Below are 14563 nucleotides of genomic sequence, written 5' to 3' on the forward strand. Positions count from 1 at the left end.
GTGGGCTGGGGTAGAGAGCAGGGGTTTTGGGCGAGTCAGCTGGGGTACAAAGAGTAGGGTGGGTGGGGGTAGAGGGTGTGGGTTGGGTGAATGGTGGTTGACCGGGTAGGGTGGGTGGGTAGAGAATGGGGATTGGGTGAATGAGGGTAGAGAGAGTGGGGGTCGAGTAGGAGGGAGGGGGGTAGGCTAGAGAGCACGGTTAGGGTGGGTGGTGGTAGACAGGGTGGGGTTTGGTAGGAGCATTGTGTGGGTGAGAGTAGAGAGGGTGGGGAATGGGTGGCTATTTGTAGAGAGGGGGGGCGAGGGTAGGATGCGTAAGGGTGGGGGATGGTAGTTGTTTGGGACACAAAACATGAAGAAAAGCAGCCTTGGGTGGACCTGTTAAAGTAGCCCAAACAAAACCCAATCAGCAACATGCAATGGGGGTGGGATGAGTAGGAAGGGCTAGAGTGGGCATGGGGTGTGGGGTCGAGAGAGGGCAGCCTCAGGATGACAAAAATACAGATCTGCTGGTAAAAGTAGCCCGATTAGCCCAATAACTAGCCCAAAACAAGTCCACTATCATGGCGCAGCTGGGAAATAGAAAGACAGGCACCTGAACAAGCACGCTCAAGACGTGTGGAGCCCATTTCAACATTCTGCTTGCGCCACAGAAATTCACCAAAACATAGAGCAACTGTAGCCAATCAAAATTTACCTCTTTCTCTGACCAATGGAATTATGCATTACTACCACCCAAGCTGGCAGACCCGATTGACTATTCACATTCCTGCATTGATGCTACTGGTGCCTGCAGTAGCCCACGGTTCCTAAAAAACTCTCTTCGGCAACACTTTCACCAACTTTTTTTTAAGCTGCCAGACAGATTGTAACCAATCCATGTGACGACTGCAAAATTGCCAAAGTACAAACTTTTCAATCAAGTTTGCAGTAAAAGGGCCTGCGGAGAAGTGGTCACATACCAGCCATTATTACACTAGAAAAAAAGGAAAATACTGGCAACGAAAAAAATTCATAATTAAAAAAAAAAAAGCAAGGGGTACAAATACTCCCAGCAAAAAAACAGGAAACGGCAAACACAGGAGCATGCCAAACTTTACCAGGGTATGTTCGAAATAGTAGTCCCAGCAGAGCAGTTCAACAGAATTAAACTCCAATGTTACTGCATGCCATTAAGAGAAACTCTTTTAGGAGCCTTTTGCCAAGGACTATACTCATCCTTTTTGCATATACTTCAATAATAGCCTGGCACTTAAGGGAATTAAAAACCACCTAAAACGGTTGCTTAAAAAACATTTTCCATACACAAGTGGAAAAAAGTACAAATTGCATTGTACGCTGGCAATTTATTAACAAAACATATGCACGAGTCCCACTAGCATAAGTAATCCGCAAGGGGCAGCCATGTAGGGCCTACACCCCTATTGTGCCCGATCAGCCCCGTCCCCGCACTTCTTGTTACTGCACTTGCACGATCCGAAGGCCCAGTAGGACCTTTTTTGTCATTCTTCATCCCTTCCCCACCAGCCCCCTTCTTGTCTTGTGGCGCCTTGAAACCATATTTGCTGTATAGGAACATTATAAATACCCAATAAATAAAACTAAAATAAATACATTTGTTCTCTAGTACATACAGGTTGAGTTTGGCTGCAAGTACGCTGGTGGGAAGTGGTGTTTCTATGTCCAGATTTCCTCTTTCTCCTGCGTGATCACCCCAAGCAGAGTGATTTCTAAAGAGGGATTGAGGTCCTGTAAGTGGACTCCCTACGACAACTTCTCTCAAAAAAATAAAAAATAAATAAAAGATCAGGATGCAGCTAATAAATGCAATAGCCTGCATCCCAAATCAGACACACAAACGGCCCCACATTTAGCAGAGTCAAACCGGGGAAACTTACAGATAAGTTGATGTTTCCATGTTATGTGGTCCTTTTTAAGCACACAGGGATTAGGTTTCATCTGTAGGCGATGAAGGACATGCAGACACAGCCACCTGTACGTTAATCCTAAAATCAGCACAGCGGCCATGTATATGTAGAATACTGTATAGTTCTCGTCAGCATATCATGAAACTCAACCCATTATTTAAATATAGATATATATATATATATATATATATATAATTTATCAGTACGGCGCCCTAAACATGTTCGTAACGTCAGCAATTTTTAGTTACTTTTTAACAAAGGTCATTTATATATTCGGACAACATACAGGGCCCATGCACCCTTGAGATATTCAAATATATTATTCTCCACACTTAAACCACAATTTGGTACCGCATATGGTCAGCATCACGGACCAATTCCCCTGTTATGTACACCAAAAGAGGTGGGCTCTAGGTTGTTCGGATATGATTTACTAGCAAAAAAGACAGGCAGTGTGGTTGGTTGCTTTATGCAGAAATATAACCCACTCAAGATAAGAACCCAGAATGAAAAGTCACCTTAGAAGATAAGCCAACCCTTAAAAAGTTAAAGTTATGGCGTGCCTAATGAGTACAGGTACCTGTGGATTTAGCAATATGAGCAACGAGATGCTAGTTGCAACTAAAACAATATAGTAGGTCTCACACTCGTGTTTCTTTCTGTGCCGCTTGTCACACCCCACCCTGTTAGGAAAGATTTCCATTTATGTGTAATTTTCCTTCCAGTTGTGAACCCCCCAACTTTTTGCTGTTGTCCGACCATCCTAGCCTGACTTTTGCCAGTGAGTCCAGCCTTTTGCTGTACTCTGCTGGGTTTTTGCTCACTTTGTAATGGGGAAACTGTATGCAGTCTTTGTAACAAATATTTTACGAAGACATGCTTTTATACAAAATCGTTTTTAACGAATACACATATTGAGAATATATGTGTGGGTGGGATAAAGGTTGAAATCTTTTCGGAAAACAGTGGGGGTGGGAAACGGGGGGTTTGTCCCCCTAACCCACAAAAAAGTGTTTTTTTCGTTTTAAAAGTTTCGATATATGTGCATTCTACATAAAAGGGGTTGTTATAAAGACATGTAACCGGAGAAACTGACATGCCCTTAAAGACAGTCAGTACTGGGAGACTTTGTTTCCATTAGTCTTTTTGTTGCTAGTTTTTAGCAACATGTTAACAGGGCACAAAGTACCTTACAATACAGTGCGCTCGGGTCTTCTCATGTTTAAGGCCCTAGACACCCTCAAAGGATTTGTTGGTAGAAGTACAAATATGCCTTGGACAGAGCTGGTGGCAGCTGTTATTTTTGATAGAGTTTTAACCCTTTCTTTTGGTCCATATTGCGTTTACCGCGTTTGGACCAAGACAATGGCCTGGTCCCAAAATGGCCATTCCGCAAGGTCCTTTGTTTTGTCCTGTTGTCATTTTATCTATTAGCCTTCCCCAGGTCAAGCAGACCCGGGAAAACCATTATTTGGTCAATGCGGATCCCTGCGCAAACCGAAGCTTTCGTTGGCTTATGCTCTTGTGTGTGTGCCTCCAGGATGTGGGCTGGACTGTCTAGTTCCAATACGCATCATGGGTGCCAGGATGTCTGGTGTGCTGGGAATGACTGGGACCACTGTGGTCTGTGATTGACCACAGATGGGATGGCTGTATGTGAACAGATCTCTCAAAGGAGATTCTGGATAAGAGAAGGCCCCAAACACCCATACCAGGTCGATCGCATCGAATTTAGGATAGGAGCCAAGTATCCTGAAACCAAGAAGCAGAGCTGAGAGACCGCCTGTGACCCGCTGGAAGGTTTCTGATCTGAGGTTTGCAAAGGCGATTTGACCCATTAGAATAGTGGGACTAACTATTCTAGGCACATGCAACTTAACTAGAAACTAAGCCTTTTCGGAAGTGTTCCTGGGCCAACCAGTGAACTAGCCATCTTGCACAGGACCTTTGCCCTTTAACTGCTGCCGTCTTGAGTTGACACTTTGGAGATCGTAAGCACGGAGTATAAGCCACTCTCCAGCCGAGTTTTGTACACCTAGACTCCAAAGGTCTAGAATTAGAAGAGTATGCCTGAACCTAAGTGCAAGCGGTCACTGTGTGTGTTGCCCAGCCATTGGGCGGGTGCCCTGCTGCTGTACCCCCCGTGCCGTGAAATGAGCGGCAGTGGATTCAAGCTGATTCCTTAACCAGGAGCGGTAAAATCGCCACTGCCCAGTCATGAAATCATCCATGGAACTCAGCCGGTGAAAGCCGCAGAACGGCACAATTGTAAGAGTTGAACCCTTAACCGAAATGGACTTGACTGCCGAAGTTTGGTGCGGGGGGCACGGAGTACTTGCAACCCTTACTGGTGGCCCTTGGCGCATCCATCCATTTTAACGCACGAGTGTCCCCTGAAGGCCACTCTCCTTTATTGAGGTAGCCTGCGCCAACGAGCTATTCCCAACTCTTGGATCATGTTCTGCCCTCTTGGGGAGACCCTCCTGGTATAGTGGGAACTTATTCTAGCTGGTTACCTAGCTACCCTCTGATCTCAGGCCCAGGTCCCCTCCCCGCCAGTCCCACACCTGCACTGCCCCCTTGTCAACCCTTGTACTCTGGGACTGTTTCTGTATCTCTACAGCCCCTACTAGCACTTGACAACTGACGTCTGCACTTACCCTTGCACTGGCCACCAGCTGGCTGCACTTTTATTGTCTTTATTTACCTACTGTTGCCTATATACTGCACCCTCACTTTTCCCCCTTGCACTTTTCCCCGTCCCCCTCCCCTGCACAATCTCAATGTCACCTGGCCTAGAATGATCATTGTCTGCCTACCCCCTTGCCTCGTCGCAACTTGAAACACTTGTATATAGGCGCGTTATAAATGCCATATCATATCATTCTTCACTGCCTCACCGCCTTCCTGAGCTGCTACAGCCCACGCAAGAGATCTTGTTTTTTCCCAACCACACAACTGCGTGCACCTGCATCCGAAAGTAATTTTGAGCATAAGGCTCCTCTCATCGTATGGATTCGACTGCCTCTCAGTTAGGGTATGATAAGTGAAGCACTGTCTAAAGTATATTCACACTGTTTGCTCCCTTTCTTCACAGGTTGTGGACCCTTACTGTGCACTATTCCTTTAGGCCATTGATATCTGTATATATGTTTGATAGTAGTGTTGTTTAGTTCTTACTGCTGATAATTGCTTTGTGTTTGATTTGGAAGGCCATTAATAAATGCATATGTATTTTTGATATATACACCTGACAGAGTAATTTGTAGGGTTGTTTACTGTGTGTGCTCATTGTGGGCTTTTGATCACCCTCACTCTCCTGAGACCTAGTCTTGCCCACCACCAATGCTACCTTGATTGGTCTGGCTTGTCCAAAGGTTACCCTGTGCCAAGAAACTAGGCTAGCCTTCTGAACCTGCACACCAGGTCAGAGTTCAGAAATCCTTCTTAATACACCCCACTTACCATAACTATTTTTCCAATTGAGTTTTTGTGCTAATAGTAAGGCTGACCGCCCAACCACAACTATTTCTCCAAATGAGTTTTTGTGCTAATAGTAAGGCTGACCGCCCAACCGCAAGTGTAGCTTCTCGACTCAGTGCTACCCTTTTCATGTCTAAATTTCCCACAGTGCTTTTTAAACACTGAAACAGGTAACAGGTCAACTTGTTGAACGTTTTGCTGGTCACAAACCCATGCCTTTAACCGATCCGTTTCTTTATTAAGCTCATCTCACTTGACTCACACATTAACTCTTAATTACTGAAAACGCTACAAAAGGTTGCAATAGTAAGTTGTTGCAAACAATTTTGTCTCAGCCCATCTACGGGGGCCTGCTTGTTGATGCAACATGAGTTTCAACAGTTTCGGGATAAAGGGAAATTGTCCTTTTCGCTAACTGCAATTAGTTTGGCACTGTGAAAACGTCAACTTAAAATTATATAACTTAACTTGAAATTCAAGTATCCTTTTCTAGAATGGCATGAAGCAACATTCAAAAGATATTGTGACCACTCACCCGACACTACTAGCACAGCTCGGGTGTACTCTCAAAGGTCGTTTTTCCTGTCACTAACAACTTCTCTGTCACTATACAGTGTACTCCTTTTATCATGTGTTGTCTGCCCAATAATACATTGCCCCTACACTGCAGAGACGTTGTGGCCCATACACATGACAGACTGTGCCCCAAAAGCTCGTAACACGAGAGAGCTGAGGCATAGCCTGTCGACATACCGCTGATTCTACTCCACCCTCCCCCGTGGTGCGCTCATACTCTTTATTTACACTCACCTGAACACTGATCCAGCAGTAAAGACACAGGAACTGCCATGGTACCCACTCCCCCAAGCGCCCAATGGAAGCAGCACTGGGGCTGACGAGTTCTGCTCGCATGATAAGCACAACTGTTCCGTAGAAAGGAAGCCTAAACAAGTACGGCCCACACAGTGAGAGTGGTTGGTTAAACACCCGACCTTTACAAACGGCTCAAGTCTACGGCTTTGAAGATGCAGACGGGAGATTACTACCAACACAGAGAAGTCACGGGGATGATTTTTCTGGTCATTAACCAGCGATCAAGACCACCTCTGTCGGCTCACACGTGGTAGTCCGCCGCCACTTTGCAGGACATCGGCCACCTCCGTCGGTGCCCATCCAATTTGCCCGTAGGCAAATACGCACGGTACTGGCAGATGCACGATTATTTTTCTGTCGGTGGTTGCCGAACAAAGAGTCCTTCCATGTTCATCTCCAGCGGACGAATTGTTGGACCAGACACGCAAAACAATTACAGGGCCTGTTTTAATACAGTCCCTGTAGCGCAAGTCGTGCCCTGCTAAATGAGCTTCCTCCAGATGAAAGCCGTCCGGGCCCGTCCCATTTGCTACGCAAAACGTACACGGCCTGGACGTGACCTAGCGGGGCAGTCACGTGATGTGGGCTTTCCACCGACGCCTCTGTTTCAGCGAACGAGGCTTCCTATTGGCTCCTGGTTTACCAGCCGTAAGTGGAAGTGACGGTCCCACCGGCCTGGTGTATAGCATACGAAGTGACAGGCGAACATCTCACTTTACCAAGATGGCGGGGCAGGAGGACGACACGTGGAGGGAGTCTGTGGAAAAGGAGGACGATGAGTCTATGGAAGGTACTGACAGCGAAGAGGATGGGGACATTATGGAAGAAGAGACGGCAGATGGTGAAGCGAAGACCCAGAAGAGGGTGTACGTGCCTGGCCTGGAGGCTCTGCGAGATGGCGAGGAGCTAGTCATGGACCAGGAGGCGTACGTGTTGTATCATCAGGCGCAGACTGGTGAGGAATGCTTCGGAGGCATACAGGTGTATGGGACACTTTGGTGAGAGGCGGGGCAGTAATAGGGTTATTCGTAGGACCGTGTGGCACCTCCCTGAGAGAACAGGCAGTGGCAGGAGGCATGATGCACTTTTTCATATGGAGCATTTCATCTTGGGTATGTTTACTGCATATCGCTACCACCCAGGGGCAGTCTCTAGGTGCTCGCGTGGCTCTGCAAGAGAGTGGGTGGGGATAGGGTGAGAGGATAGGCTCAGAACCAGGAGGTACTGGCATCTGTGAATGTTTTGCATTTGGTTGTTTGTGCCCGAGGCCTGTGCATTGTAACCGTATGGGTAAGATTCAGTGCCTCAGGTGTGTGTTAGTGTTTGTAAGGGTTATGGTGGGTTTGGTTGTGTATGCTGGGTTGATAGTGGCCCTAAGGGATCCAGAGACACGGGTGGCTGGAGCTGTGGGTTGTTCCGGTATCTTGGTTTTAGTTGCATTGTTGATGGTTTTACAAACTATGTGGATGGTTCACTCTAGGTGTGCTTCAGCATCTAGAGATGGCTGGGTGCGGGCATAGTATTGATTCTCTGTGTAGTGTGGCTAGTGTAAGGTCTGGTGTCGAGGCGTCGTTATGTTGGAGGAGCAGGAAGTGAAAAATGGGTTAGTAATTCAGTCAGTTTGTGAGTCTATGAAGCAGCTCTTTGGTTGCCGTTTGATGGTATATAGCCAGTTTCTTGTTTGTGGTTCTTTATCCCATCTGGTCTCCTTATTGTTGGTGTTCCTTCAAGGTTGTTACTGTCTGCTGAATAGCCAGGTTTTGATCTGTTTCCGCAAGGTGATGTGGTCTTCTGTGGTTCTAATTTCTTTGGGCATGTTGTTCCAGATGTTAGCAATTAGATGTGAGAACGCTGTTCCGCTGAATTACCCTTTTTCGTAGTGTTTTTCCTTATTTGTAGGTCGTTGCTGGATATTCCCTTCCTGGGCGATACTGGCTAATCTTGTCTTGGAGGAATTCTGCTCCTTCTCTGTACTGGTAACCAGTGTGGGCTTTTCGGTACTGGAGTGATGTGGTCTCTTCTGTTCAGTCTTAATAGGATCGTGGTTGCTGTATTTTGCACCCTTTGGAGTTTCTTGGTAAGTCTTTCCGGCATTCCTAGGTAGAGGCTGTTTGCATAGTCCATTCTTGCAAGTATCAGAGATAAGATTGTGAGGGTTCTGTGGGGGGAAGGAGAGGTAGGGGAGTAATATTCTGAGCAGTCATAGGAGAAAGACGCTTTTTATGGCGATTGCGTTGACTTGTGGTTCCGGTGATAATCTGTTGTTCATGAGTATTCCACTACAGGAATAGTCTCTGGTTGTGTTCCCATGCCCGTTGGCCAGTTCAGTTGCGCATTCCCTCTGTCTAGTCCTGCAGGTGAGAGCATTCTTTCAGTTTTTGCCGGGTTCAGTTTAAGGTTGTTTGTTGGCATCCAATTGGTCTGTGAGGCAGTTGTTGAAGCTGTTATTTTATTCTGTGTTCTGTTTGTATTCACAATCAGTTGAATGTCATCTGCATAGTTGTAGGCAGTAAGTCTGTGGCTTCGAATGATTTTTTACATCAGTGGGCACATATAGATGTTGAAAAGCAGCGGAGAGAGGCTGGATCGCTGTGGAACTCGGCAGGATATGTTTTTGGTGTTTGAGGTGAATGGTGGTAGGTAGGTTCTTTTGCTTCAATTTGTTAGGAATGAGGTAAGCCACTTTAGTGTGAATTCATGTATGCCACATTCCATCATTCTTTTTATTCGTGTTGCATGGCTGATTGTGTCAAAGGCGGCTGATATGTCCAATAGTAAGAGGGCTGATTGGGCATAGTCGTCTGCGTTTATTTTCAGGTTGTCCCATATAGATAGTGCTTATTCTGTTCCTCTCATTGGTCTGAAGGCAACTTGTGACCAGTCTAGTATTCTTTTTGTTTCAATGTATTTAAGAAGGATTTTGTACACATGGTCCTCCAGGATCTTTGCTGGGTTGTCATTGTCATGAAGTCAGGGGCACAAGCATGCAGGATTCGCATACACAGGAGACCTGGTTGGACACTGCCCTGGTGCCTTTTGCGCCAGGCTCATGAACAAAAATAAACAAGAACATCCATTTGACACCAAAGAGCTTTTATTATTGATATAGCACTTCAGATGCATTAACCTTGAACATTCCATCCATTAAGCAGCCCCAAGTGTATTCTTTGGTGTGGCTGCTAATGGCTTGCCGTTGCACGTGCTCACTCTGTGTGGCTGGTAAGCCGGACCTAATGGGCGTGCCCACTGCCCCGATCCTCAAGACAGACGCTTTGCGTTATTCTGCACTTTCAAGCAGCGTTACGCTCACCGTCGCCTGAGGTCAGACTTACCTTTTTTGAAGATCCTGCTTCCTGGACATCCTGCTTCCTGCCAGCATACTTCCCAATTGGAGGAAGCTGTTATTACCTGTACATCTCTTTAGGGAACCGAGTATTCATCTTTACACTTTCCGGAACGCTGAAATCTTCATCTTTGCTCCGCAGCAGGACATGCTCCAGCAGCACCTGCAAGGAAAAACGGAAGACAAGGTTAGACATTGAAAAAACAGTCAGTTTAAGGTTGCGCTTCGTCATACTTTGCGCTTTCGCGCTTTTCCTTAAACCATCACTTACCTGCTGTCGAACATTGCGGTAGCATCCATCTTCCATCCGGCCGTGTCTTGCGTCTCACAGCTGCATTGAGGCCACATTTCCATCTAAGGGAAGAAAACAGAAGAGGGACATTATTGCGGGCATAAATAGGAGTAACATATAAAGACATTAAACAGAACAAACAGAATCACAAGAGCTCAAGAAAGACTTACCAATCATAAGGAGAAGCATAGTCACAGCTTAACTGGACTAATCCTTGTCAGGGATCAGTGAAGGAACTATATCCCATTCACGCGCCCCTGCCAGAAGTAGCAGGATGGAGAGCTTATCTTCCATAATTCACAGGTGAGCTTTATGGGCCATGTATCGGTCTGTAGTTGCTCGGGTTTTCTGCACTTTCTGATTCCTTTTTATGAATGGTTTAATGTATGCTGATTTGAAGGAGGACTGTACTATTAGATTCATTAAGTTCCAGAAGTGTGTGTCCAGCTTTCTGTGGTTGAGGATTCCTGCAAGGTTGGTGTCCTTGATCGGTGTGGCAAAGGTTTTTTTCTGTATCGGTTCTAGACAGTTGAGTTTTGCTGCACGTGGCTGTATTTGCCCGGGCTAGGTTGATGTCTCCTGGATTGTCTATTTTTGCTCTCCGGTGGTTGGTAATGTTGTCACAAAGTGCTTGTTATGTTATGTTATTTTGCACTTATATACCATTGGTATGGTCTAAAGGCGCTGGTAGGTTGAACGCCCTTGGGAACCGAAGTTCAGGTCAGTAGAGAGAGTAGGGGGAGTCAATGGCACTTGTGCGCGCCGGGTATGTGTGCATCTGGTGCAGTATTTGTTAAATAGCTGCTCCTTAGCGGTAGGTGTGGTGGTTGAGATCAGGGGTATGTGTTCGCTCTGGCAGGATTTATCCAGACCGACTGTGGCTGCGTTAGGCCTGAGGAGAACGCCTGGCTTGGGGGTGTGTAACCAGCAGTGTTTACAGAGTGATGGGGAGTGAGCGGGAGGTGTTGGTATGAGAACAGTTATACCGAATGGTGTCATAGTATCTCTGTGTTCTAGTTGAGTGGTGGTGTAAAGAAGAGAGTAAGCGTGGGGTGTGATGTGATGGGTTACATACTTTTTCATACGTTCTCTGCATTCCAGACCATACTATGTACGTCGCGCAGTTCTATGCGCTCCAGTCTGTTCTATGGACTTTTATTCATTCAATGCGTCTGCGTCAGTGCTACACACTCCGGTCTGCTCGACGCACTCATGCATTCCAGTCCGCCCCGCGCGCTCCTGACAGCCCCACGCATGCACCCCTGTCTGCCCCTCGCAAGCACCCTGTCTGCGCTTGTACTTCGCACTCACCAGCTCCCTGCACTCACCAGCTCCGCACACTCATCCGCTCTATGCACTCATGCATTCAACATTAGTATGCACTCATCAACCCCTTGGAGTCGTTTCAGTACGCAGTAATCCTGTTCAATAAATTAATTTGCTCTCTAACCTCGCCGCTCTACACGCTCCCCCACTCTACACGCTCATACGTTCTGTGCAATCATCAGTTCTACATTCGCTTCTCGTCCACCATACGCACTCGTCTGATCTACGTACCCAACCACTCTGCATGCTCATCCGACTTATCATGTTCATCCATTCTATACCTTCATCCGATTTACATACTCATTCGATTTACACACTTATTCAATCTATATAGTCATCTGTTCTTCCACTCAGGCATGCTTTCATTCAGTGCATTCATCTGTTCACACGCTTCATCCATTCGAACTATTTCATCGATGCTATTCACTTTGTTCCCTCCTCATGCATTTATGTGCATTTCAGCAGTTTACATCTCCTTACTGTTTCCATATAATTCATTCTTATTATCCACTTCACTATTTTGATCTACTTTACTCGTTTTATTCTGTTTGTCTTTCTAGTTTATATTCGGGGTTATCAGCTGTCCATTTCTCGCCTCCGGTAGTTTGATGGGTTGGTGTCGTTGAGATGCTGTTAGTCTGTTTGGGTTAGTTTGGTTACCAGTTGGTTTAAGGGGAAGAGCCAGGTTTTCAGCAGTTTGCGGAAAGATGTTAAATCCTCAGTTTGGCGGATGTGGGGTGGGAGTGACTGCCACAGGGTGGGGGCCAAGGCTGAGAATGATGATCCGCCTAGTCTGACTGAGTTTGTCTTGGGTATGACTAGGAGGCCGGCTGAGCTTGATCTTAGGGTGCGAGGGGGGTGATAGGGTTTTAGTTTGTTTTGAAGATATTGAGGTCCGGTTTTTTGCAGTGCTCGATGGGAGATGCATAAGGTTTTGAAAGTCACCCTTCGGGCTACTGGAAGCCAGTGCAGCGTCTTAAGGGCTGGGGAGATGTGGTCTCTTGGGCCGAGCGCAAGCAGCAATTTGGCTGCAGCGTTTTGTGCCCTTTGGAGTTTATTCATTTGGTACGCGTGGAGTCCGAGGTATAGGGGGTTTGCATAGTCCAGTCTTGACATAACAATTGATTGGACCGCGGAGAGTCTGTTAGGAAAGGAGAGATATGGAAAGATGCGCCTAAGGGTTTTAAGGTGGTAGAGGCAGGATTTTGAGACATTGTTGACTTGGCGCGAGAGTCTTAGGTCAGAGTCAAGGATGCATCCAAGATTTTTCACCGATTTGCAGGGGGTCGGTGAGCTGCCCATGGCGGGTGGCCAGGGTAGTGGTTGCGGAAGAAACTCTGAGTTGCCACAAACCATGATTTCAGTTTTGGAGGGGTTTAACAAGAGGTGGCTTTGGGTCATCCAGAGTTCTATGTCGAGGAGGCAGGAGTCCATGTCAGGAGTTGGGATTTGAGTTCATTAGTTTTAGAATTAGTTGAGTGTCGTCGGCGTAGTTGTAACACAGGATGTTGTGTGAACGAACTATTGGAAGGAGGGTGATCAAGTAGAGATTGAACAGGAGTACAGATGGGCATGCTCCTTGTGGGACTCACGTGTCGACTGGTCGGGCTTGGGAGGTATAGGTGGAGAGTATCGTTATTTGGTAACTATTTTTGAGGAATGAAGCTATCCATTTAAGAGCGGTTCCACAAATTCCTAGGGAGTGGAGGCGGTCTAGGAGGATTGAGTGATTGATTGTATCAAAGGCGGCGGATAGGTCAAGAAGGATTAAAGCCGCGCATCCCGTGGAGTCTGCTGTCATTTTAAGGTCATCCCAGATTGAGGTTAGGGTGATTTCGGTTCCGTGACGGGCTCTGAAACCTGCTTGTGCGGGGTCTAGGAGATTGTTGGCTTCGACAAAGGCATTTAGTTGGGAGTAGGCGGTTTGGTCAATGAGTTTTGCAAGGAATCTGGTGTTTGAGATGGGGCGGTAGTTTTTGGGCTGGAGTGGGTCGAGAGAAGGTTTTTTTGATTGGTGGTTTGACATGAACCGTTTTGAATGCGTCCGGAAAGATACCAGAGGAAAGGGAGGCATTTATGATGGATCTTGCATGTTCTCCTGCGCAGGTGGAACATTTCTTTGAGGGTTGTGGCCGGGCAAGGGTCCAGCGGGGAGCCAGATGGTTTGCGGGCAGATAGAAGTTTGAGAAATTGCTCTGGTGATATTAGACTAAAAGATTCGAACGTTGGTTGCGTCGTGGTTGCAGCTGGGGGGTCGGCCGCTAAGGGGGGGGTATTGCCTGGTGGATGCGAGAGAGCCAGTTTGGTGGCTAGAGTATTAGTTCTTTCGAGAGCCGTGGTGTAAAAGTGGAGGGAGAGTGAGTCACACAGTGACTGTGAGGTGGTCTGGACAGTCGTGGTGCAAGCCGGTTTGGTGAACTCCGAGATGATTTTGTGGAGTTCCTTGCTTGGGTTTTTGCAGTTTACGATTCGTGAGTTGTAGTGGGCTTTTTTTGCTTTCCGGATTTCGGCCTTGTACTAATAGGTGTCGGGCTAAAATGGCCCTGTTCTCCTTGGTTTTGTCTTTCTGCCATTTGCGTTCTAGGTATTTATATAGTTGTTTAGTGGTCTTCAACTCAGGAGTGAACCATCTGGGGAAAAGGCCACGGCGGGATGATGGTTTACAAGGGGGTGTGAGCGGCATCAGAGATGCGTTGAGCCATGAGTCAAAGGCATCGGGGGTTAGTTGTTTAGTCAGCTGGCAGGTAGGTGGTGGAGATTGGAGGAGTGCGTCGGCTAGGTCAGGGACGATTATTCGTTTTTTCCAGCATTTGCGTAGATTTGGTGATTCAGAGTACGGGAGTGGGGTCGGGTGAGTGAATGGCGAAAGAGAGAATGAAATGATCGGACCAGATGATGGGGTTGTGGGGGTTTAAATGAATCAGGGTGTTGGAGCTAAAGATAGCATCAAGAGTGTGTCCTTTATAGTGAGTGGGGCCATTTATGTGGGGTTGGAGGTTAATTGCGTCTAAGCCGTCAACCAGAGGGTTGTCATAGGGTTGGTGGGGGTGTCGAGCCAAATGTTGAAGTCTCCAAGAAGGGTGAGGTTGGGATGGTTTAGTTGAAGGGTGGCGATTGAGTCGCAGAGGTTGTTTGCGAATTGTCTATCGTAGCCTGGGGGCCTATAGATTATTAGGAAGCTGTGCGAGAGCGAGAGGGATAGTTTAACTAGGAGTGATTTGCAGGAAGGAATGGAAGGTTGGTTGTCGATGATTGAGGCATGGAAGAAATGCTTGTAGACTAATGCGACTCCCTCATCCCACTGAACCGTCCCTCTAG

At 46.9% G+C, this 14563-nt stretch overlaps 2 protein-coding genes across 3 annotated transcripts in view; one reads left to right on the plus strand and one right to left on the minus strand.

Annotated features, from left to right (window-relative positions):
- ZNF628 (zinc finger protein 628) overlaps positions 1-6854 on the minus strand; it is a 40904-nt gene extending 34050 nt beyond the window's left edge. Inside the window, exon 1 of one of the 2 annotated variants that reach the window (XM_069606622.1) lies at positions 6222-6854. In XM_069606622.1, the coding sequence (XP_069462723.1) occupies positions 6222-6261 (40 nt within the window). In that variant the 5' untranslated portion in view covers positions 6262-6854. The remainder of the gene's footprint in view (positions 1-6221) is intronic. The other variant, XM_069606615.1, reaches the window with a different exon arrangement.
- A 57-nt stretch (positions 6855-6911) lies between these two features.
- Positions 6912-14563, plus strand: part of GRWD1 (glutamate rich WD repeat containing 1) — a 183932-nt gene continuing 176280 nt past the window's right edge. Inside the window, exon 1 of the mRNA XM_069606631.1 lies at positions 6912-7239. Coding sequence (XP_069462732.1) covers positions 7008-7239 — 232 coding nt within the window. The 5' untranslated portion in view covers positions 6912-7007. The remainder of the gene's footprint in view (positions 7240-14563) is intronic.

The sequence above is a fragment of the Ambystoma mexicanum genome, chromosome 1p (genome assembly GCF_040938575.1).
Source record: "Ambystoma mexicanum isolate Mex_15411 chromosome 1p, UKY_AmexF1_1, whole genome shotgun sequence".
Classification (NCBI taxonomy): domain Eukaryota; kingdom Metazoa; phylum Chordata; class Amphibia; order Caudata; family Ambystomatidae; genus Ambystoma; species Ambystoma mexicanum.